This window comes from Eutrigla gurnardus (assembly GCF_963514095.1).
Source record: "Eutrigla gurnardus genome assembly, chromosome: 19".
Taxonomy (NCBI): Eukaryota; Metazoa; Chordata; class Actinopteri; order Perciformes; family Triglidae; genus Eutrigla; species Eutrigla gurnardus.
The window spans coordinates 15,084,357-15,111,301 of NC_139930.1; the positions used below are offsets into that span (position 1 = coordinate 15,084,357).

Consider the following 26,945-nt stretch of genomic DNA (forward strand, 5'->3'; position numbering starts at 1 on the left):
GTTTTATCTAGAAGCAATGACTTCAGCAATACAAAAAATACACAGGCGCAAACTGCTCTTGGGTTTTTAAGACAGGCTATTTTGTAAAGGTCACAAACAGTGCTTTTTTTCGAAGGAAAAGCGCAATAAAGCGAGTAATATTAACAGAATTAAAGACAAGGCAGATCATTGCATGTTGCTAAAAGGCCGACAAGGCTGACAAGCCAAGCAAATGACTTCAGTGGTTGGGGACATTTGAGCAGCAGAGATGAGGGAAAACATGTCACATTTAAATTCATTAAAAAGCAAAAGACTGAAACAATAGAAGAAGCTGTGTTTCTTTTTGTTTTTGTTTTTTGCATTTAACAGTCAAGATACCACTGTGGCCCCAGCTTTCTTTACCTGGGGAAAACATGTGGTCTGTATTTTTAATAAGACTGTTGTCTCATTTTAAAACATCAAATTGAGACTGTTTTGGTTCCTTCTTGTACAAGTATTGACTTTCGGACTTTCGGTGTCAAGAGTGGCCATTGGAGCATTTTTTGAAATCCTCGCGAGTAAACCATGTTTGAATGTTGATGCCGTTGTGGTTTTTTTTTTTTTCAAGTTAATACACTTGGATCCCTGTGGGAGGGGAAAGACATTGATATTACTGGATACATCCCACGACCGTCTTGCAGCCTATTGACAAATGACGGCTCGAAAGCTTGTATCAGAGTTCCAGTAGTAGAACCGCAAGTAAAACCAACCCAACACATTGACATTGTAGATGCAATAAGAAAAAAAATCAAAGCATTCCTTTCATTCTGCAATTGTATGAAACAAACTGACAGAATAAAAGCATGTGACGACCACCTTGTAGACATCAAACACTGTAACTTCTGAGTGAACCGCAGAAGAAATGTGACGACTCAACCAATGAATGAAAATAAGTCAGACACCATAATTGGACCACTTGTATGAACGGTATTTGACATGCACTGCTTTTTTACTGAAGGTACTTTTTGAAGGAAATAAAGAAACATCTAGAAAAAAATCAATGCAGGCATATGTCCTGGTCTTTTTTCAAAAGCACTCTATGTGCCAAAAAACATCCCTATATGTGCCAAAGAGTATACAAATACCCATGTGAAACAGCTTTTGACAACCCAACAGAGACCCTGCAGTTTAAGCAACAAGAAAATAAGTGCTGGCAAATGGCATCTGCTGTTCCTGTACTTCCTACCGCTGGTGACAGTGATTATGTGACTCTGTCCATCTCCAGACAGCATCAAAGCTTTTGCTGAACAGTTCCTATAGTTTGGGTTGAAGTAAAAACATCAGTATTTTGGATTTCACAAAGCCACACAGACGGGTACCCAGGTCTTCACTGCTGTCGACTTACTCCAGTCAAGTAAGTGACATTTATAGCAAATGGTTACATAAGAATGGTACTGGGAAAACATTATGTGGTTGTGTTTGTCATATCTGTTCAATTTATACATAGTAATACCACTACTTATGATTAAATCACAGTCGACGACACATTAGCATTTTCCCGTCTGCAGGCCCTAACAGTGTTTCTTCTTCCAAAACGGCTGTAATTGCTGCTCGCTGGGGCATACCTCGGACTCCGGGCCTCTCTTGGGGGCTGCCGCTAGCTCTCATCGCAAAGGGATTTCTGTTTTAATACCATATTAAATAAGATGCTTATTCTGTTTTCTGGCTTCCAAGGGGAGGTGAGCACAGCTCTCCGGCTACACCTCGCACTCATGCCTCCACTTTTCCTTCCCCTTTTCCAATCACGGTGATTGGGGCCACAGCAGCTTACATTGTGCCATCAAGTAAAGACTGGTAGGCCTTGAAGGATTTAGAAGTTGTGCAGAGGGGGTTAAGGGGTTTAGAGGCAGCGTTCGTTGACATGACGCCGCGAGTCGCATGAATATTTTCGAAATGTGTCAGTGAGCATCCCTGAGAAAGAAAGCACGGGTGGGTGCATCTGTATCCCGATAAAGGGGCTTTTCATGTGAAACAGAGCAAGGCTGTGGGTCTTTTCTATGGAAAAAAAGGCACAGCTCATTGGATAAGCTTCCTAGTTCAGCTGTGATATAAGAAAGAGTATGAAATTAATCATCTACCTCCTTTGAACTCATATTTGACTTTTATTTCTTGCTTTTCATAACGATTCCTCGCCAATCGCCTTCATACTATTCTGTAAAATGTGGCCTACATTCTGTAAGAATTCTGTAAGAATGTAGGCGTAGATGTGCCTACAGTATACAACCCAATTCCATGTATTGCGATATGCTCAGCCTTTGTTGAGGGATTTGTCAATCCCACTCTGCGTTCAATACTGGAAGCTGTTGTAATATATAGAGAGGTGTTTGTGTGGAAATGCATTAAAATGTTTAAATGTATTGTGATATATAGACTAGCTTTTGTCAGCCTCTCAGAAACAAGTAACCCAAATGTGATGCGGTTTGACAGCATTGTTCTTCTACTGTCAGAGATGTAAAGATGTGTTCGGGCACTGATGAGCAGCAATAATCAGCATGGATTTACTCGGAAGACAGAACAGCTGGAAACCATAAAACAGCTTAATAGTTTACCTCCAAGTCTGTAAAACAGACAAACCCATGCTGCACACATTTCCCCGGGCCTCCATTTCTCAGTACAGACGAGTGCGCACACAATCAATAACTGCTTTCAGCTGCTGTTCGGTCTTGAGCTCCATTTTTTGCACACTAAAACAAAAACAAAGCTGTGTCCCTGTTCTGTACTTGTGAGACAGTGAGATTTCTAAGACCCTTAATTTAAAAATAATACCAAATTACATATTTTGTTCTCACAATGAAGTTTCCATCCACCAAAGGCTTGTAATGTATCGTCGTCCTTAAGCGATGATGCATTGCTGCTTGTTGCTGTATCTTTTACAGAAGCTCATTAAAGAGGAGAGTAGAAGCCGCTGGAACGCAAGCACTTGGTTTTGACAGGGCTGGTATTTGATGCCCCGTTAATGCATCACGGTTGGCACGGTGCCCCCTCCATCAGCGGCGCGCCGGGAGAGTCATGTGTGTTTGTTCTATGGAGGATCCCACTGCTTTTTGTACCGTGGCTTGGAGTCAAACCTTTTTATCTGCTGACAACCATCATTTTTCTCACAGTGCCTGGAGCCAGCTTTCTGCTCGTTCACAGGAACTAGTGAGTTACAGCGTGCAGCCGAGAGGACCTGCAGGATGATAAGCAATAGTAACGGCTTCTCCCCATGGAGTCTACGTCTATTGACAAAATGGATCCCAGCTGCAATTGATAGATCAGGGACAAGCATCCTAAACTCCAGAGGCAGCGTAGCGCACTGACCACATTTCGGGTCAGGAACTAGCTTCGGTGCAGCAGGGTGCGGCATCAAAATGTGAAAGGTTGATGAGTTACAAATGTATAAAAAGTGAGAGCTAAAAAAAGTAAGCTAATTGGCTAATTAGCAAAGAAGAACTGTCTGTAATGCTCGGCATGCTAACGTATGCTAACAAGCGTGTGCTTCATGCATGCTTACGTGCTCCGCGAGCTCCTGTGCACATTTACATGTTCAGAAATGGTTGCTAATGCTATGCTAAGGGGGTCACTTCATGCCCACAATGAATCGCAAACATTACAAAGTGTGTCAGCTGCCACAAGTTAAATTCTGTTTTCACATCTAAACAGAAAATCAGAAATCAGAAACATATTTATTGCCAAGAAGGATTTTACACCAACGAGGAATTTCTCTTGGTGACTAAGTTGCATACATTGAGGACAATAACAATAAACAAAGAATAAAAAAACAGTAACTGTAATATAAAGTATATACAATATAAGCAAACAGAGACATAAGTTGATAAATGATTGATTGATAAGCCCTACATGTGACATTTGATGATATGCTATATGATATATATCCAAGACATCCAAGACTTGGTCCTCTTATATGTTGGAAATTAATCCGCAAACATTTCAAGAGTTATGACCTAATTTGTTTGTTGGTGTGTAAGCCTATAGATTCCAAATGCAGTATTCAACTAGCAACATGGTCCGCTCCATTAACGCTATCGTGCACAAGTTGTTCAGCACATAGGGAAAGCCACATGGTGCCGGTTTAGCCCGCGTGCTAATGGGGAGATTCTGTCCAACTGTTCTACTTTCTGAGAACATGCCCAGTCCAGTTTGTCCACCCAGAGGCTTTAACCTCTCTCTGTAGGAGCCAAATCTCTTGGCCCCTGCGGAGCTCGACGCCGTGGAGGCCAGACACACTGCGTCAGTGAGAGCATGCTAATCAGTCAAATGAGCGAGGAGATGGGAGATTTGAGTGGGGTCGGTTACCAAAGTCTCTCTTTCCTCCTGCAGGCATTACAAGTAGCTCTTCAGTTGGAGAGAGCAGCAGATTCACTGCAGTTTGCCAGGATCGCTGCTCCAGACAGTCAAAAGGACAAGTCTGAAGTGACCTGGGGCCTCATTTATATTATAAAGCTTGTGTACACATAAAACAGGGCTGGAAAGGTGCGTACGCCACTTTCCACGCAAAGGTTGTGATCTATAAAAAGCAAACCTGGAAGCAAACTCTGAGGCATGCGTACGCACGTTCTGGAGACTGAAGGGGAATCAGCGACACAGACGGAGCTGTGGTGACAAAGTCAGATTGTAGAAGTAATGTGAGAAGAACTATTATAGTTTTGATGACTCGCCCACGTTTAATTTCACTCCATATCATAGGTTGGATCCGCGTTCTCATGAAGATGAACTCCAGCAGTGTTATTGACGCTTTTACTGAGTGATAATTGTTTCCTAAACGCCTTCTTTTAAAATCCAACTCGTGTGTTAAATCAAAATAATTTCTAAATATTTAATCAGTGCTGTGTCGCCGCAGGAGGAGAGATGGCCTGACTGCATGTAATACAGGATACAACAAATACCCTCCCATTAGATCACTGCAGTACACAGCGGGAATAACTAAATATTCTCCTTAATTACTGTGCATGTATCATCAACTCAAATATAAATACAGCCATTAAGCCATCAACATGCGGATGTCATGCTGCGTTTGTTAGATAAGGAAGACAACAATCAATGTTAATTTTTTAACTGATCTGTGATTTATCAAGGGAACATTGCACCACTGAAATCTAATTCCACAGATATAACACTAATCATATGAGTGTCACCTGAACTTTATTTGCTCGAATACAAAATTATAAGAGCTAGCAGACAGAGGTTAAAAAATATGTGTGCCGCATTTGAATGCTGATTTAGAATTGAAATGTCAAAGAATCGATGTACTCAGTACACACCTAATTATGAAGTAAATCACCTCCGGGTGAACGTCCTTGCTGGATGTCATCGCTTTCATCCTGATTTCTTTGACATATCCCTCTTATGGATGTTTGTCCAATAATTGCAGCTTGTCTCGTCTGACAAATCAGATGGTCCCTGTCCTCTCTTCCACCCCTGTCCTTATTTTTCATCCAGTCTGTTATTCTTTTTCTTTTTTTTTTTGCGTAAACTTTAATATAATACCATTTCTTTTTTACCCCAGCCCCGGTCTGTATCTCAGGGGACACAACATCCACCGCCTTGCAACCCAAACTTCTTTATTTATCATCTCCTGTGGAAACACTTTGGAAAGTTTTACCTCAGACACTATTTCTCAATTTTTTCTGTATTTTTTTTTATTTAGGGACTGTGGTTGTCTCTTTTATGGGAACTTTCACCATGATAACCCTGGAGACAAACATATATTTCCTTATATAGTGAATTGGGGGCGTGGCAGTAACTTAGTTAACTAGTTAGCTTGACATACACATGGTGGTGAGGACAACATTGGCCGATGGGCGTATGGATCCAAATCAATTCAGTAATTTTGTCTTCATACTTATTTTATGTGCAAAGAAAGAACATTTTTACATACTTATTAGTGAATGAGGCCCAAACGAGAAGTTCATGGAGATAAAAGTGAGGGCCATGGAGTAATAAGAAATTAATAAAAGGAAGAATTGTGAGACAATGTCATAGTAAAAGTCAGAGAGAAAGACAGAATGATGGAATGGAACTCAATTTCAAGCTCGTTTTAAAGTTAATAATAATGCATTTTTTCAACAAGCAACCAAAATAAGCTTAATTCTAATCAGATACAGTGTGGTTAAACAGATGTTTCACATATTATCTTTCACTTATTTTATTAGCTTTTACAATGCACATATCTTATCTCTCATTATAAAAATGTGAAGTGTAGTGTACACCCTAGGTTCTGTTTGATATCTTAGCAAAGGATATGGAGGAGTTTGTGTGGGCATATATGACTACATGAATATTTCATAATAGCAACAAAGCTGTAAGATAAAAAGTAAAGAACACAGTTCCTCATTCAAATGTGTCGTATATTTTGACTTATTCCCCTCAACACAAATAGAAAATAGGAGCTGTATCCTATTTTACATTTCAGTTGACAAGATTGAGCTATTTATGAGACTTAATTACACCATCGAAACAAATTAAAATTCTGCTCTCTCCTGTAATGAGAGGTGTGCCTTCCAAAAATGCCTTATTGATACCAGAAGGAACAAATCGAGTCATGAATCAGCTTCTGTGTGGGGGGGGGGGCTGACACCATGTCAGGCTGCAGGCTAGATAGTGAAAATAAAACAGCAGAAAGAAGAAAACAGGTGCTTGAAAAAAGGCACAAGAGACCAACGTTTTCATATCTGTTCCCATGCATATGTCTTCATGTTGTTAGACAATTGACAGTGAAAAGCAGCGGGAGAACAACTTTAAGGTCTTCCCTGCAGTCTGGAGCTCGAGACAGAATAACTGCCAACATAATAAACGGATGGAAACATTTTCTCTTTTTGCCCTCTCTCCGGACCATCTATCAGATTTCAGACTTATTAGGTGTCAAATGCTGCGTGCTTAATCATCACTGCAACTCTTGTTTTGCTCTGTGTCATTTTGACAAATGAAAAACGGGGAAAATGCAGACCCCTTACTTTATAGTGATTAATTCCGCTATTGCTGCTTACTCTGGGGCTCAGCATTCGCTGACTGATTGACTCCCTGCAGGCAGTGGTGATTACAGCATTTCCAGTTTGTTGAGTTTGTTCACTCATTACATGTGCATACTTCACCTCTTTAACAGTTTATCACAGCTAAAACAAAGGTTTAAATTAATGGTAACCTCGTGTCGAGAAATGCCAATCCAGTGCTAATTTGTTGCGATTCGTTTTTCAAGCATAATCCCTACTGTAGGAAATAGATGATGAAGGGAAATCTAGCTGCTCCCTGCATCTCCTTCAGCCCAGAGCAGATGCTACCTCCGTTGCCTGTGGTTCCAGAAGGAGCCTGGGGACTGGGGGAAGCAGGATCCCACATATATCTCTGTTCTCCTCCTTCCAGCCCTTTTCCAGCTCAGGTGGACTGTGGTGGAATCATGTCCTCATTACTGGCCTGCCTATGCAACGCCTTGCAGCATCTTGCACCAATCCACACAAGTGATAATTTCCCACAAACTGCTTGAGAAGGAAAAGGGAGTAGAAAGCAGCAGAGATGGAGATCGGTTTCATACAAAATCGCTCCCTTTCAGAGCCGATAGAACAGACGTAAAAAAGTATTATGCTAACTACTTTCACAAAGCACAAACAAACAGTCAAACGTGGTTCTAAAATGTTTAATTGAAAATGTCGAAGTAAGTTTCGCAGCTAAGTTTACGAAATGGATCAGATTTTCAAGTTGTCGTCTTTTCCTTTTGCTGCACATTTAAGGGTGTGGATTCTGATTGCTGTTCTGTTGCTACATTTCTAACCAAACCATTGTGTGTATCCTTGAGGTTAAATTAACATGTTGAATCCATTTCTTACCTCTAAATACATTTATTCATTTGAAACCTGCCTGACTCACTACAACTTGCAGTCACATTCTACTCCTTCCATTGGCAAATTAAAGTCTTTCAAGAGACATTGCTGTAACCATTGATTATGCCAACTGCAGTCAACCGAAAAATCACACAGTGCTTCATTCATAAGCAGTGTTGGGCAAGTTACTCTAAAAAAGTAACTATTTAAAGTACCAGTTACTTCTCCCAGAAAATAACTGAAGTAGTTACTGAGTTACAAATTCTAAAAAGTACCTAGTTACTTCGGAAAGTAACTATTGCGTTACTTTCAAATCATTTTTAAATACTGATGCGTCAAATACTTGGACCCCATCTCCAACCCTCTTTGACGGAACTTAAAATACATGTGCTTGTTCAATTATTTATGATAAATCTGAATATTATAATGGAATGGATACTCAATACATTACAAACAGAAATCCACAGTGCACAAATCTAAACAATTTTATTGGAGATATTATAATTACTATGCTTATAGAGTGGATTGGTAAAAATCACACTATATATCTTTTGGAACATTTGATATTTATTGCACCTCAACAGGTCACAACTAAGCAAAATGAAATGATGCTTGTTAAGCAATGTACCAAAAATAAATAATAAATATATTTACTCTTTGTAGTGTAAATTAGGGGGGGGGGGGGAACAGTAGACATACTGTATGTATGTTTTTACATAATGTTGTGTGCAAGGAGGACATTTTCATTTCAGAGGTGGGGGGGACAAAAGTATTTTTAATAAAACTCTAACTCTTTCAGTTCACTGTGTTTTCTAGTAGTTCTTCTAGTTTTCTATTGCTACGTTTAAGTCTACTGTTCCCTTTTTTGGTTTGACTGGTTGTAAATCATGTAGCAAAACATTATCACCCAATTCTAATCCAATAGTAATAATAACAGTCCTCAATTTAAGAAACACTTCCAACAAAGGCAGATAAAACAATGCAGACTTGAAACTTGTGGCTTTGCAAATGAGGCTTTTTTATGTCCTTTGGTCAGTCCATATACGAGGGCCAGCCAGAACCCCTAGATGAATCAAAATCCAATCACTGAAGTGTTTAAGGGAAGTAATGGATGGACAAACAAGTGCATGAATGAAGACAGATCAATCCACACTCCCATTTCAGATCCATCATGGGGAGCAACAAGTCACAGCGACCGAAGGAAGGATCATGTTTGCTAAACAGACTGGAGACTTTGAATAAGACACATTGTGTCATAAATCACCCAGAGAATCTGAGCTGTAATGTGCTCTATAGGATGGAAACAAAAAGAAATGGAGGGGGATAAGGACTCGCTAGACACAGAATAATTGGCTTTCAATTGATTGGCTCTGAACAGGGACCTCATTACGTCTTGTATTGTGATTTGCAATGATACAATGCAGCAATTCAATAGCTGCCTTTTCGAACCTTTAAAGCTCAGGTACAAAAAAAAAGAAAAAAAAAAGCTCTCAAGCCTGTCACAGGGAGTCAAACCAAAGTGGCAAATTAATTCTGCAGCTGTGCAGAGACGCCATATGCTGAATGCTTTATACAAACCGTGTAATAGAGCGTGGGTGCAACACAATAAATCATTTTCCGTGTCACTTTCAACAGGTAGCTTGTTTGTGGAAGGACGCTGTTTCTTCCGGTCTTTGTGTGACCACGGAGGAAGTGTACAGCTCTTTTGTATTACACTTGTGGCTGTGTACCGCGTCATTCCATTAAAGCCTTCGCTGTAAATGGAAGGTAGAGAAACTTTCTTTCATAACTTTTGTTAATGGCGGACTTTACGTATTCGCTGTGTTTATTTCAATCTGACAACTCCTGGATCCAGACCTTGGACACCCTGATTTTATCTCTGCTTCGTTAAAAAATGAATAGGTCTGGTGTTATATTTATGGAACATTGTGATGGACAAATGGCAACAAATATGGATGGAATTGACACTCCACCAATTAGATGGGATTTCCAAGGCCTCGTCCATTTTAAACCAGTAAACAGACAGATAAAGAAATGCCTGATGTCAATTAAGCAGTTTTTGTTATAATGAACGGAGAGCTGGACCCAAAAGCAGAGGCTGGAGACAGAAGGAGGTTAAAACTGTTTGTGTAAACGGCAGTTTGAGGTTTGGCGAGGAGGAGAGGGATTGTGTGGGTTGGCTGAATGAGCTAGAGGTGTGCCAGCAATCAGGAAAGTTCAGGAGTCCAGACACACCCACTCATATAGAGAGGCAGCAGGGGAGTAAACACATCAGATAAGGACCTTTAATGATTTACTGTTCACCGGAGCCTGTGAACACACAGCAAATACCACCAACAAATCACTTGAGTCTACACATTTGACTCGTTCCAACCATCCGTAACGTAACGTTTATGTCAAAACTATTAGAGGAACCTGGTAAGGTCCTTGCTTTCCCACTCAGCAGTAATGCAGCGTCTTTGTGTGGACCACAGCAAGGACCAGCAGGCTGTGATTTCAAGCCTTGCCAGATTTTAAATATGTAAAGATGTTACCTCAACGATTGAATCATCCTCAGTGACGTCCAGTGTTTGAAATATGCCATCGCTGTGCCCTCCGGTGCCCCCTCTGTCAGAGATCGTCAGGCTGCCGTTCCATTAGACTCCAACCAGGCCAAGATGAAGAATGACCCCAATGCAGTGCTGACCACAGGTCGGTCCGTGGCACTCAATTGTCCTATTTATTATTTGCTCAGGGGAAAGGCTCACAGTTTCTTTTGTCAGTCTATGTCTGCTGGCTGTCCCAGTCTGGTGATTCCCTCTCTCTCTTTCCATTTACATTAAAAGCTTTTTGGCAGAATCAGCAGAACATCTCTTTCCCTTTCTTGCTTTCTTTCTGCATCTCTGTTTCATTCTTTGAAAATATGTAGGATGAATACCAATTATGCCCCACGATTTCAAGATTTGCAGGGGTAATTATCTGCAACAATCAATACATCTTAACAATATCTTTGAGGACTTTAACCTCACGGGATCTCCTGGTAGGATAAAGCTTACATCAAATCAAATGAGAATGGCAGTCCAAACCATGAATGAAGGCTAAACAGTTCTCGGTCACACGTACTTCTTGTGATTACATTTCATAGACCTGCTGCTCAGCGAGTGAAATGCCAAGTCTGGGCCTCGTGAAAGCATCTATATATTCTGAGACAGTGGTCAGGCTAAAATAGGCTTTACTCTGCACTAATTTAATCCTGCCAAGAGCTGCTGTCACACAGCATTTCAATTATTCATGGGAAAAGGCCACAGGAAAAGGTCAATTTACTGAAAGAAAGCTTCCATTGATTATTTAAATGTTACCTCTAAATAGTTGATACAATGAAATGTTTTGATCAGTCCCAAAATGAAACTTTAAAGTTCATGTTCGAGATCTGCTGTCTAGTGTGATTTAGGTAGAAGCCAGTCTGGATTAAGATGATGTATCTGATTGATTTGGACTGTGGCGAATAGATGAGGCCTGATAAATCGGAGCCAGCTGCTCAACGTGCAGCACTGGGGAGGAAATGATAGCTCTTTTGACTTTAGTGTGTAATTTACTCTATTGAGCAATTATGACATTGTGGGACAATAATCATTAGCATTACCTAAGAGGCCGTGCTCCAAATGCAACATAAGTGAATTGAAGTGCAAATATTGGCTGGTAAAATTACAACTAATGGATTAGGTCTCAACAATTAAGCCTGATTCCTCACTGAGGAGGGAGCAGAACTGAGAACCCAATTCTATACGATTATAAATGTATTTACTTCTTTAAACAATCTGAATAAAATAGACAAAGACACAGAGTTACTGAAAAATGGAATAATTGTAGGAAAAGTCTCATAGAAAGATTGTGGAAAAAGTAAAATACCTCACAAAAACATTTCTCTTACAAAAGGTGAATTAAACAAAGACATGCACTGTGTTAATTTGACAATTACATTGTGACTGAAAGTGTTTTGTCATACGTCACATTTTCCCTTTCAGGCCGTTTGAGGCCTAATCACAGTGATGTGTCGGCGCCCACGTACACTACCCGTCATTCTTGTGTGCGTTCAAGTACACCTTGAATCACTTTCAGACAAAAACGCCTTCATTACAGATTTCGGCTGCGAATAAAAGCTCAAAATCTGCCTTAAGTAAGACTTAATCACGACATGAATCACCCTGAAATTGTGAACAAAGCAGACAAACAGCCCTAAAGGTGCCAAACTCAAATAATCTCATCTGCATTATTCCCACAAAAAAAAAAACATTCTGATGGATTATCAGGGCTTCAGTTTCAGGGGGTCATAAATATTCCCAAAAAATAATTTCGTACTTTGTTTAACCCCACCTGGAAGGGTTGGCTCTGTGTGGAATAATGATAGGAGACCGCAGGGGTCCCATTAAGCCTCTGACTAATCCCAATAAATTCACTCGCCTCCGCAGTACGGTCCGACTTGACTCATCTCGCTCCTAAATAAAAGTGACAGCGGCGGCACCGAGACATCTGTCCTTGTTGCCTCCCGCCCTGTCCGACCTGTCGCTCATAGAAATCGTGGGGATTGATCGCACGAGGCCCCTCTGTTCTCCTCACGGTGTGTGACACTGCAGGAAGCAGGTGATAGAGAGAGTCAAGCCTGCTCTGACTGCTAAAGACGAAGAAGAGCTGACTGTGCTCTCAGCGGTCGCCTATGATCACTGTATCAGTAAAACAACCCCTGGTTAGTCATTGGAATATGTCCAATATGCCGCTGGATGTGCTTTGCTGCAGCAATAAATTCAATTTTCATACCTTTTGCGAGGCCGTAGATTTCCCTTTCCCCCCGTCACCCCTAGTGAATGTTGACACGTTGTGCCAAGCATAACAAAGAAGTGTCTAAATGTGAAGCGATTTGCATTTTTCATTCATGCCGTCATGCAGTCGGTTACGGATCGCACTGTGGGGAATTGGGAGATTTATATTATTCTCCACAGACACGAAAACCATCTAATACGAGACTTTAATCCTATCAGAGGACAACTCGGCGAGATCAAAGAATAGACTTAGAGCATTCAAAGTTTCTTAATGTCGTTGCTACAGTCTAATGCCCTAATTCGGAGGGCTTAATAGTGAGGCGTCAGGGATTCAAAGTGCCGGGAGACATTAATGCTATTGTGTAGATCAATTCTTTAGCGGGAAGCATTTACATAACAGCGAGTCACATCTTTATCTAAATCCGAGGCTGTTGTGGAAGTTCATAGGAAACACAAACAGGAGAGGGTGAATGGTTAAAGGACGGTTTGTTGTGAGTGTGAAGATGGAGGGCTGAAGGCTTGAGTGGAGTGATCCTGACGTGGATGAGGTGGGCTCAGAGTGGCGTAGCAGGCAGAGGAGCTGCGCTTTAACGCACTGGGTGAACGTATACAGAGGCCCACGTCAGGTGTCATATGAATGATGCATTAGCCTGCACAAGGAAGCGGTAGAAGACGCAAGAGGTGTGCTGTCAGAGCTATCTATCAGACAGGAAGCACCATTCACCTGCCTTCTTGTCCAAACGCTGGAGCGGTGAGTGTGTGATGGAGGATATGTCAGGCTGTTTGAACGCTTGTGTCGTACTCCAGCTTGTCGGCATCATGTGAGTGTGTGTGAGTGGCGAGGGAGAGGCTTTGGACAAAAGTGCTGCATAAATGCACTCAATTTGACCATTTATTTCTCCTCTCAAATGTGGCTGCCAACTAAACGCCGGAAAGTTACATGAATTACTGTGTAATGTAGCTGCATATATAGATTAGATCCTGGCCTTGTGCAGTCATTTTCTTTTTTTTAAAGGGGGAAAAAAAGTTGAATGCATGGCAGCGTATACAACTTGCTTTTAGGAAGACTGCATTTTTAAAGCCACAGTATCGCAGCACACATTAGAGAACTGGACAATTAATTTGTTAGCTAATTCTATATGTCTTTCACTGTGGCTCATTGTCATTGTATTAGTATCTAATGTAATGTCTTTTCTCAGTAATTTCTACCTAATAGTGTCACCCATAAAGTTGGAATCATTTGTCTTTTATAGCTCCAAACAAATGTTTCACCTGGGCAACAGTGTAATATAGCACAATGTTTTCTTGTGTAGTACATCTGTCTATTAACGTGAATATTTCCAATTTTATGATGTGATTAGTTCCTGACGGTGTGTCCACCTGATACATATTCCTATGGTGTCTTTAAATGGTGTCTCTATGTCTTCAGTAGTCTGGCAGGCATTAAACTTCATGTCTACATTCACTGCAGGGGTCATCCAATCAAAATTAGTCTGCTCGTTTGGATTTAGATGGAGATGAGTGCGTGAGACGAGTGGATGTACTAAGATGTGCACCATTACAACAAAGTGCAATCACAACATCACAAAAACATGCGACCCCCCCCCTGCTGCTAAATGACTACACATTTTATTGTAATGTTTTGCCCATTAAACTCTTTACATCTGTTTACATCATCACATGATGCAAGTCGGAGGGCGACAGAAGGAGAGGGGCATAAATTATCCACATAAAAGTAGTGGAGGGCTTCGTGACGCTTCGCCAAACATCTGCCCTCCGACTTGTACGCGGCGCTCTCACCCTCCTGCTTGACTCTCTGGCCATCTGTGAGAACACACTCTTTACAAAGCCTGTGAAGGACGCCTGCCTACCGACCGGTGAACAACACTAAACTGGGGCAAATTTGTGTCAACTCCGTGTTTTCGAACCTTTTAAATGTGAGCACACTTTTAATGAGTATACCAAATGAAACGAGACTGCTTTATTTGCAGAAGCATTGCAAGCTCGGTGACAAGGCAGCAAAACAATTTTTGAATGTGGAAGGATACGCAACTTTTAAAACATCTTTTATCATTTTGTATCAGTAATATGATGCTGCATCAGTGTCTAGTAAATCTTGCATATTAATGTGAAAGAGACCCATATGAATAAGTTCACCAAAAAGCAGCACCACAAACGCCACATTTTCTGAATACTTAGTGTTCCCTCACTTTGTCCTACTTGCTCCGCCGTCGGCTTTCTCACGTGCGTTACTGTGAACCTGTTCGACGAGTTTTAACAGGACGCAGTGAGAGGTTGTAAATAATAGAGGGGGGAGATAAAAGCTTGGTGGCGAGGACTACAAAGCCAATCTGCTCCAATCTCTTTCATATGAGTGGAGAGCGCCAGTTCAGGTGTTCATTAGGCTTAATGAACTGGTCGGCTTTTACGAGACGAATAAATTGACTTTAAATAGAACAATTGTTTGTGTACAACTAATTAAAGTATATTAATCCGAGTGTTTCCTCATATAGGCACATATACTCATCATCGCAAAATGCACTACTATCTAATATTACTCATCACAGTTTGATTGCACGTTAACGTAGCCAAATGAATATATATCTCCCTCCCACAATTTTCATTATTTGCACTGACTGTATATGCCATGGGGCCTAGACGAGGAAACACAATTCAGTCGTGCAAGAGTGTCTTCCCTAAGGGCTCATAAGCTTTTTGAAGAATTACAACAACAAATGACACTCTCTATGGAAGTGTAGCCATTGGCTCCCATGTGACATGCTTTGCATGCTGCTGTATACTCTGGCTGCGAGCCACTGTTTGGACAACTGATCTGCCTTCACCTTGAGTGTACGTGCACATCACAGTCGCTTACGCACTGCAGACAAAACATGGAGAACAAGACAAATCAATAGTCAATTAAAGATCACATTTGTGCTTTGTTTGCAGGGGCATTATTTAAATTCACATTTACATTTTAACAACCATAATATTTTTCTTCACTCCCACTCAATGATAATTATCCCTGGGTGTTTTGGAAATGTATTAAATAGCCTTTGCGTGTGCGGCACATTTCTACACACTCACCTCTATTAAGTGTGATTGTTATACATGAGCACTTATTCAAAGCTCTCCTCCTGCACACCGCTTCTTTGTCTGAGTAGCTCGGATACTGTGCGTATTCCCACATAAGAATAAGTAAAAAGTGACAAATTCTACAAAAGTAAATCCATTAAAAATCATATTGAGAATCGGTCCTGCCGGATTTGTTTAACAGATTATTGCATGCTTGAGAAGGCTTAAAAATGTTTTCCACTCTTGATGTTAGTTGACCTGTCGAAAAATAGTGGTTTATTCCAAATCACAGACACCATTAAATTACAATCTCACCTAGACCAAGTCAGAGGAGAGCTAAGCTTGCCCAGACAGGGGATGTCCAAGATTGCTCAAGGCCTCTGCTGCTTTTCAACCCGAGCTTGGAACTGGAGCGGAGGTCCCTGCACGGTGGAAGGCACCGCGTCTCATCCCAGTTCCAAATAAGACATACCCTAGTGTACTGAATGACTCCAGGCCCGTTACCCTGAAAACACATATAATGAAGGCCTTAGAATGGATGCTGCTCCATCTCTTTGGGCCTCAGGTCCACCACACCATGCTTACCAGGAGAAGTGTGAAGGATGCCATCTGCACAATTTGCATTATAGTTTTTATACATTTATAATGTATTTTGCATTTTAAAACATTTTCAGCACTCATAACTATTCTTGCACCATTTTTACTTTTTAATCACATTTTTCTGGACTGTAATCATTAGTCTTGTACTGATTTTACTTTTGGATTGCTTTTAAGTATACATTTGCAATACCTCCACTGATCGGGATTTACATTACCTCCATCTGAACATAATCCATTATAGCTTTCTGTTTGGGTGAGTTTGACTCATTTAAAATCTCATTTGTATTTGTTCATATATTTATCTTCAATTTGTATTTTTTTTGCATATATTGCACTCTTTTATACTTCTCAAACAGCTTACATTTGCAGTACCTGCACTGTTAATGACCTTACATTAGCATTACCTCCATCAGCATGTACTCTGTTGTCTCTTATAGTTCATCACTGCACCCAGAATGCCCAGAATGCACTTGCAGGCTATTATGCATGAACTGACCCAAAAATACTGTATGAAACAGTAGTTTCAATATATTCATTTTATTAAATATACAATTGTTATTATTATTATTATTATTATTATTATTATTATTATTATTATTATTATTATTATTATTATTATTATTATTGTCATGACTAGAAGAAGAAAGAACAAAGAAACCAACAATTTCAGCACAAAGTTCTTTACAAAAAAAAAAAAAGACAATAGACAGTCGATGACAAGGATATACATACAAAGTACTACTGGTTATAAATAGGCTGCCTAATAAGTACCATCTTTGTAATTAAAATCAATTCATCTAACATGTATACACCCTGTCCAGTTGATTTTACTAACATCTTTCTCTAGGGTAATAGTTTTAAACCAAGTATACTCTTGCATTCGACCCACAAAAGTGTTCACCTCGTGACGTACAAGCCTCAAAATCAAGCGGTTATACCACCAGCCGTTTCGCTGAGATCTATTCACCACCAGCACATTCGACAGACGTGAAAATACGAAACAGAAATTTCGGTTAAGGCAAAAATACCAATATTTACGTCATTTATACTTTTAATAAAACATGCTGTTTGACAAAATGTATATATACGTAAATAGTTCACTTAACGGCAAGTTTTCACAGTGCTGACAATTTATCGCAAATGCGGACCGGATGCACAGCTGCACTTACTTAAATTCCAACATGGCGACCGAGGGCACGTAGAATTTTGTTTGGGAGTATAACATCAAGGATTATTGTAACATTTGGACTACATGAAAGCTATTTGGTGGTCAGAAATCCATCTGCATACCGTCATTGCTTTTTTAATTCTAGCTAGTTAGTTTGTTTTCACGGAAGATTGGGAGATGTATCGTCGCGGAGCGGCAAAGAAGGACCACAACAACAAACCGGTGAAGAAGGATATCAGTGACAGCGATAAATACGCCGACCTCTTGGTGTTCGGCTATGCCTGCAAACTGTTTCCGGACGACGAAAGGGCGTCTTACCACGAACACGGAAAACATCTTATCCCATGGATGGGGGAAAAGAGCATCATGATTGATAGGTCGGTTGAACAAACTTAGACCGAAACATTATGCTAACCATCTATCCTTACCGTTAGCCTGTTTCAAAATTCAAGGGACCACTTGGAGTTCTGTCTTGCAGAAGCTTGGGAATACCTGTAACTGGCGACCACTGTTTAATTTCTTGTCTGCTAACTTGTTTTTTTGGATGTTCTGAACCGACAACAAATGCTAACTGAAGTTTCGAGATTAGCATGTGAAGATGCAAACCCCTGCCAGTCTTTGCTAATATTAGCAACGATGCTGGGCTATCAATAGCGTTATACACTCAGTTGCCAATGTATCATACCAGCTAAAACTACTGCAGTGCAACACAACAGTGATGCAAATATCATGGACTATGTTTGATTGAGACCACTGCAGAAACACTGTCACCTTCATGGAGATAGGTTATGTTGTTTTTACTTGACTGCATTAGTTTGTGCTGTGTACCCCCTTACACGGGCAATGGTGTGTATTTAAGAGACCAAAACAAATATAATAAAAAAACTACACATATTATCTTTAGGTGGACTTTGCATCTTGGCATGTTGGGAGGATTTCCTCTGGAAGCCTTTAGACACACGCCTACTTTATAGTAGAATAAAACAGCAGTCACACTGGAGTATAACACAGAAGTCGTTTCCTTCTTTCTGTCGTGTTTTCAAGAAAATGCCATTGTGTTTACAAAGCAAAGAATGTGGGTTTTTATTATGCACTGCTGATAATCCACAAGGCCAGAGAAAATTCTAACCAAGACTAAAGTTACAGCAGTGAAGATGATTCAAAAGATGACGTTGCCAATGTTTAACAGTGAGGTTTGACAAACTAATAAAGGTTTTAATGTGCTTTCACCCTTAAAAAAAAAAATGTTCCCGCAGGCAATCGGGTAATGTGTTATTGCCACCTCCATGCGGAACAAGTAATAAATTACTTTAACCTCAAAATAGTGCATTTAGTCTTTTGAATCACCTTGGTCTGATGTGGCCTAACATGTGTTTCATTTGTTCAGCCTTTGTATGTGTGTCTTTACAACATAACCCAGTTCTTTCCCCAGTAAGGTAGGCTAAGGGGTGCGGCCAAACCCCGAATGCCAACCACAGCACCCCATTTCTTTCTCTCCGTGAAGAAACTGCAACTGAGAAGTGGCGTAGAGGGACGAACCCTGGAAAATGTCGTCCATTTGGGTTCTTGCGGATAGGTATTTATGTGCTCGGGTCTGTGTGAATGTAACTCTCTTTGCAGATGTAGAAGTAATGATGAGTTTTACAGGGGGGGAATTGAACCCTGTAAGGTAAGAGGCGAGTTGCTTTGTTTGTTTCTCTTTTCTTTTCTTTTTGATGTAGGGTTGTTGGTTTGTAAGACTTGTCCAAGAAGGAAATAGCAACAGGGAGCTTGCTAAGTATCTTAAGTGCACTATCGACAATTAAGCCCAAGGACTTAATTTGTGCATTATTGTCTTGTCTGTATTTTGATACATTTTCAATTTAAGTATTTTACAAGTATACTCCTTCATGACAGACTTACAGAGGTAGAGCATTTTTTATATACGTCTTGGGTTTTAGGTCCCTGCCCTCGGTAAGTAGGTCCATATTGTGTACAAAAGACGTTGTTGACTTCTTTCTCTCTAATCCTTGTTATCATCCAACAGATACGATGGGCGTGGTCACTTACATGACCTCTCAGAGTATGACAGCGGGTCATGGAATACATCCTACCAGCTGTCGGAGGAGGAGGCCAGGATCGAAGCACTGTGCGATGAGGAGCGGTACCTGGCTTTGCACACTGACCTGCTGGAAGAGGAGGCCAGACAAGGTGGGCAGGGTCCTGGTTCTGAACACTTAACACATACGCATGGTACTTCTCAATGCAAATCATGCATGCTGGATCATGCATGCTGGATGATACTGACATTTATATACATGGTTGTGAGGGCAGCTAGCTAGCAGATGCTGCAGTAAACCTGCCAGAATTTTTGCAGGTCCATCGATCATGTCATTACAATCTTTCTTCCCATCGTCTCATGACGTGATGGGTTAATGAGCCACAGCAAAGTCCCGACCCACCGTGAATACATTGCATGTATTTTAAACAAGATGTGAGATAACTTCATTATCCAAATACCTGGTATGGCTCTATAACTTGAAGTACTAAAGTCAGAAAACACTTTTATAACCATTTAATAAACTTGTTACATTGCTGCAACATATCTCTGTTGTTTCAGCGGATTATGATAGTGAACATTGGCATATTTCTTTCGTACTGGCATACTTTTACGAAGCTTACAAACGGTTGATGCTTGCGTTCCACTGGCAGATATTAATTCTCATTGGCAGCAGTCTTAACCCTTGTGTTTTATTGGCATATAACTGATGCTTGCAGGGAGATTTCACTTAGGCTTAATACGTCTGTGGTAGCCAAGGTTGCTGGGCGAAAGCACAACTAATCACAAGCACTGCCAACACGGCACAGTTACATGGCCTATATCAAATCGAAAATCTCCAAAATCTTTGGCACTTTGTGGCGTTTTAATGCTGCCTTTATTAGTTTTAAATAGAGCGCGTTCGCTCTCGTCTCAGGCATTCAGTGTTCAGGGTCCCAGAAATGTTTAATCTGAGTCTCCTTCTTTCCAACTCTTACACTTGCTCTCTACCTAAATCTAGACTTCCAATATCTTGATTTTTCCCAGATTTACAGCCCCTTCTAAGGCACGTCCAGGTTTTCATCTTTTAAAAAGGACCGGCTTCGAGTCCCAGCTCAACAGCTGCCATTTCTATGGAAATCGCTTTCAACCCTTTGATACTTGCATTTTAATGAAACAGGCTGTTTTGATGACAAAGCACCCTTATGAAAGACAGACTTAATGACTGTAATTGAATTGATAAACCACCGTTTTATTTGAAATATGGTGTCTTATGCTCAAACTGACAGGAGAGAGTGAGTCAGCGAATGATTTGTGTCACACACACCCACTCAGGTTCAACCCCCAGGCGAGTTTGCCCTTGAATTTTGAGGCCTGACCCCATTCACTTAGGTTATTACCCATCTGTCCAATGAAGGGACAGCAGGAGGATTAGAAGCATTAGAAATATTGATATTTTTAGTGTCAATTTTGCCCTTGCTTCTTTTTTATGATAGACTTTGCCATGAATTTCAATAGGAAAATGTTAGTGTCTGGGGCCAAATAATCATGCATATTCGTCTAGCAACCAATAAGTAATTATCTTTGTCTATTCTATTGATTCATGTGCTTTACAAGACATAATGTCGAAGAGAATCTGTCGGTGACATTTACTCTTTAAGGCATCAATAACGCTGTCATTTTTACTATATAATTGCAGTCAGCAGTTATTGTGAGAAAGAATTATTGTAAATCTAACCTTTTAAATGCCAGTAATTCTATCTATCTGTCTGTCTGTCTGTCTGTCTGTACGTTCAGTGTACGTACATACACTGAACCCCAAATTACCCCTGAAGGCTGTGCCATTGGTGTGTGTGAAGGAATTAAAAATAGAAATAAATCCAGCTATAGAAATGCAGGTGCATTTACCATTGTAGTAAATGTTTTTCTGTGTGTTTTCTTGCTTTCCACAGAGGAGGAGTACAAACGTCTGAGTGAGGCTCTGGCTGATGAAGGCACCTACAATGCAGTGGCCTTCAAATACAGTGCTGACTACTATGACCCCTCTCAGCCCACTGAGGAGGAGGATGCTAACAGGGAAGCCGGTGAGATCCCATCACTCACAAGCTTGCCTTACCAGTCCGATAGTTGGGTTAGTTACTCTCAGGTCGATAGGGAGTTGATTGATCAGTTGGACATATCACAGGTACACACACTTTGTGGAGGAACAATGCGGCAAAACCAGAACATCCTAACACCGCTTTATTCATAGAGGTAACACTGCAAAGGACAGGATCTTGCAGAAAGATACATTGCAAATTAAACAGGTTTTTGGTTATTCAAGATACTGACATTACTGTATGCATGAACATGTACTGCTTCCCCCCGTCTCCCCTTGACACACTTGTGGTGGGATCTCTGCCATGTCTACATTTTAGCTGCTTGACTTTTGAATTTTTGTCTGCTGCAGTCTGCTGTGAAGAACACAGCAGGTCTGTCTAATCCATTTCTAATCTATTTCTTCCTTTTTTTTTCTTCAAAATATTCTAATCTATGCAACCATCTGCGGATACACACCCTCCAGGGAGCTGCTGGAGTGAATATTTCTGCCTGCAGAGGACATAGTGAACGTGTCAATCAATCATATATTTATTTAATTCAATATTACAGAGTTATACCATAAAGTGTATTATAATCCTTTATAATAACCCTCTATTGAAACCCTGCAGTTGAAGCTCTATTTATTTACTTATTTATTCATTTATTTCAGCCAGAATGGTAGGAGGTTTGACATTATGTGTTTTAATCACCTGTGAACACCAGCAAGGGCCATCCATATCTGACTGGAAACACACACACACACACACACACACACACACACACGCACACACACACACACACACACACACACACACACACACACACACACACACACACACACACACACACACACACAGTAGAGCTGAGTCCAGGGTACGAATATGTCTGCCAAAACTCACAACAGTTGCTAGTAGGATTTGTCCTTTGGCAGTAAGGGTCATGTCACCCTGGCCATTATCATTTTGAGCTGGTTTTAGTTGAATCCATGCTACAGTTTGTTGTCAGGTTTTGCTTTGAAAGTGTTTGCTTTTATCACGAGAGAAAAAAAAAAAAAAAATCCCCCACCACAATGCAAGCCTCAAAGGGAATGTTTGGGCTAATAGATTTGGAGACACATAATCACAATATCAATCAAATAATTCTTACTTATTTTCTCCTGAGTAAAAGCCAAACCAGAAGTTACATTATAATGTGATTTATTATCTGTTGTCTGTCTAAATATACCAATAGCCAATGATTTCATACCCTGTCAAAAAAGGGAACTGGATTTGAATGTGCACTCTATCTGTTAGCTCAGTTGATTAAATGCACCTTCACTGAAATACCAGCATTCCACATATACCAACCAATTTAGAAGTATTGGCTGTCTTATTTAGCTCTGTAAGCAGAGTGCCCTCTTGTCTCCCTGCTGTATGGAGCCGATGTGTGGTCGTACTGTGGATTGTGACTTGTAAATAGGAATGGTGCTGGTCTGCTTTGTAAAAAGTGCGAGTACTTCCATTTTGATAGGTAGGTAGTGATAACCATTGTTACATAATTTGCCAGATATATAGCAGACAAATACAAGCTTGTCAACCCTGATTATAATCCTGTTATATAACTGAAGTGATGATTAAGAGCATGTCGTCTTTGAAAACCGGAGCGGTGTTTTGAAGGCCATTATATTCTAACTAAATTGGAGTAGAGACGTGACGTGAAGATGGAGTGAACACATGGAAACAGTGTGGCTTTCATGCCCTACGAAAAGCAGGCCGAGTGAAATCCGTAGGAGTGGTGGGAAGCCTCCCCCCCCCCATAGATACAATGTCTTAAATTAAGGAAGCTCATCTTCTTCATTAGTGTGCAAACCCCCCGAAGTACATCATTAAAAATGCTAATGAAGTTCCCCCTGTACGTTTGTGCAGATGAAGGACAAAGAGTGTGCCATGATATATTTGTGGGATGGTGGACGTGCTTCACTAACTTTTTTTGAAATGTTTTAGACATTCCAAATGAATCCCAAGCTACTGCTCAACTGGGTATATATCCGGCAGGGTATATTTACTTTTCATTATAGATGACTAACAAGACTCTATCGTTCTTTTTCGTCTTCACGCATAGAAGAGTTGGAGCCTGAGGAGAGTGAGGAACCGTTCGTTGCTCCCCCGGGGCTCGCTATCCCTCCTGATGTGGAACTGGTGAGTATTAAATAGCCCGCTGGTTTACTGATGATCATGCCCTATTGTGCCCTTTTACATAGTGATACACACCATATACACACGTATCGACTAGAGGTGCTAATTTGGGATTTTTCTTTACGGTCATTAGCTGACCCTCGATAACTGAGTGTAAACTGACAGGGTCAGTGCCTTGCATACAGGGGGGCTCTGTTGAAGTGCCTAACAAGCTGTCCAGCTGTGACAATATATGAGGAACAACATTGATTATTGAGCCTAAAAAATGAAGGCCATATATATATATATATATAATAGAAATATTTGAAGCAGAGGATCAGCCTGTCACTTAAAGGAGAATGCTTTAACCAACAAAGCTATTCTCCTTAAATGGTTAATCATTAACATCCTTAATATGTACAATTGGCTCACACATGAACATTTATGCTCGTTTTAGATTACCCATGCAGAATAGCTTACCAAGCACAAAGTACATGCCGGCTCTTTTTTTGGCACAAATGTAGACAACGGTGACCTCACAAGATGAAGGCAGCTGCAGTTGTTGGAGCCAGGCGCCGCAATTGCTTTCCACTGATAGCAAAGCTTCAGGGCAATATGTGAAATGCCTGGCTTTCCCCTGGTCTCAGATCTAATTGGTTTGGACTAGATGTTGGATCAACGTGACGTTTTATTAATTGTCAGTATGATAGTTTATTCTGTTAACAGAATAAATGTGCGGTCGATGGCCACTCAGAGAGGCTGAATACATCCAGTAGCTTATATTAGAGATAATTCTTATATACTGCAATCAATCTATGACCGTTCAAGTTACAATATGAACATTACTAAGTGTACTTCCTTCACTTTGGAATTGTCATGAAGTGGCGGTTTATGTCTTAAAAGTGTTTTTTTTTTTTTACAAAACTGCATATTTCACTGTGTGAAGAAATATACTTTTATAGATACAGACAATGCTTCATATTTGCATAATATCCAATGATAAAAACAGGCAAGCAAAAATAAGAAGCATTGCAGTTGCTTTCTATCTGGTGTATTTGTGTCGGGCAACGTTCCCTCAGGACCAGGCCAGTCCGCTACCAGAACATTCAATGACCCCCTTCAGCTTCCACTATGCATGGGAAGAAAGATGAGCTTTAATGTCTGCATGGACTCTGTGCATATTTAGTGTATAGCCTGCTGCGTACAACAAAGTCCAAACACCCTTGTGCATAAATACAGAGCACAACATTGCTGCTGTACATGATATGCATGTACCATTAGTGTCTACTCCCTAGCTCGTAAGGGAATATCCTTTTTCTCTGAAGGCATTTCAGTGTAGTGTCTGTGTCTTTTATTACTTTTTAAGACTATGTGGATTGGATTTGTTAATTTTGATATTTAATTATAGAAGAGAGCAGTGATTTCAAAGGTCTGGAGCACTGATGCTTTTCAAACCACTTATTAAACTAAGATTACTGCAATGGTTACAACTTGCAACGACAGTGGTCACTGAAAATCCAATATGTGACGAGAGATGGATGATATTGCAGTAAAGGTTCCAGATCAGATTGGAGAGGACACATGCACCTCAGTTGACGAGGTCAAGAAGACTCTTCTGCCCTTTGCATAAATGAGATTGGTGGGGCAAAGTGTTTGGATGCTTTCCTTGTGTACACCCCATCAACAAAAAACAAGTATTACACATGCCCCTTTTTAACTAATGGCTAAGTCCATAAATCTGAGTGTGAAAGGCCCTTGTATGTCAGGAAGTCCTTGGCAGCTTAGAACACAATAATGGTCTGTTAGTATTGGACACACCATCATCTTTTTGGCCATTATCCCAAAAAGATAGTGTTTATTATGACTTTTATCTTGATGAGATATGTGCGTTCTTTTTGGATATTCCTGCACTTCTCTGCACTCCCTAGGTAATGACTGATTAATCATTACATGCACTCAAGGGGGACAATAATACATGAATAATGGAGCGTTTCTTGTCTCACTGATTTCCACCCCCCCATGTGTGCTTTAAGAGTGAATGTCATCAAAACAAACATAAGAATGCCTGGCATAGAGAGGGCTCAGGGCCTGAATAGCTTGTGTCCTTCGTATGAAGAAGCTGTTCATAAACTGTGCATTGCATCATAATGCTATTTGCAGCTGTCAGGTTCACTCACTCTTATGTGTAGTAGAGGTTGCAATGGGTCGAATTTCCAGGAGAAGCTTGGTGACTCACACCATATCATATTGAACTCGATATTGAACTCATTGTCAACATCCATTGAATTTAGCAGAACACGATTCCGTTACATGCGCATTTGCCAGCATGCCATTGAATAGAAATTCAGTAAAGTTACAACCCTCTGCACAGTGCATTTAGCCATCACATGAGCGGTTCACTCCACTGCTCTGTCTGAGCCAGAGGACATGCTTTCATGCAACTTGTGATCGCATTACCGGGGTGGATATATTTCATATTTTATATGATATTTCACTTAACCAGAAGATAGTACCCAAAAGCAAGTATACATGTCAACCAGCCTTTATTGTATTATTAGTTGTTGCACTACACAAAAAGGCCACATTGTCTGCTTGAATTTCCAAAGTACCTTCCTCTATTGTTTAGCTAGCTAACTTACAACATGGTACATTTCAGAGAGTATGTATTTTACAGTAATTTAACGGCAATTTAAAGGGTTATGACTTCTCATGATATGGTAAAAGATGTATTTCCAATCTAAGCAATTAACTGAGTTCCATTTGATTCCCATTTTTTCCCATTAATTCCCATGGAAAGTACCTACCTTGAATGTTCCTGGAATCTTTCAACTCTATGCGTGGAACAGATCCTTATTCTTTGGGCTTGAGTTTCAAGATAGCATCTCCACCATGTGTCTGAATTTGAAACTGAATGCCCATATTTTTTACCTGTTTTCTAGCCGGCAACCATCAAGACCCATAACATCATCGAGAGGACAGCAAACTTTGTATCCCAGCAAGGGGCTCAGTTTGAGATCGTCCTGAAAGCTAAGCAGTCCGGTAACTCCCAGTTTGACTTTCTTAGTTTTGAACATTACCTGAACCCCTATTACAAACACATCCTGCGGGCCATGAAGGAAGGCCGATACAATCCCGTCTCCGCCAAAAAGCAAGAGCAGTCGCAGGGTGAGTAGCAGCAAACAGTCACTGAAGTTTCAAGAATATGTTCTGTAATCAATGCAGAGA

The 26,945-nt window shown here is 40.5% G+C and overlaps 1 protein-coding gene across 3 annotated transcripts in view; it reads left to right on the forward strand.

The window, feature by feature from the left end:
• Positions 1-17,487: 17,487 nt before the first annotated feature.
• Positions 17,488-26,945, forward strand: part of sfswap (splicing factor SWAP) — a 41,199-nt gene continuing 31,741 nt past the window's right edge. Inside the window, exons 1-5 of one of the 3 annotated variants that reach the window (XM_084036117.1) lie at positions 17,488-19,047; positions 19,498-19,661; positions 21,441-21,572; positions 23,668-23,744; positions 26,660-26,885. In XM_084036117.1, coding sequence (XP_083892243.1) covers positions 19,019-19,047; positions 19,498-19,661; positions 21,441-21,572; positions 23,668-23,744; positions 26,660-26,885 — 628 coding nt within the window. In that variant the 5' untranslated portion in view covers positions 17,488-19,018. The remainder of the gene's footprint in view (positions 19,048-19,497; positions 19,662-21,440; positions 21,573-23,667; positions 23,745-26,659; positions 26,886-26,945) is intronic. The other 2 variants (XM_084036115.1, XM_084036116.1) reach the window with 2 other exon arrangements.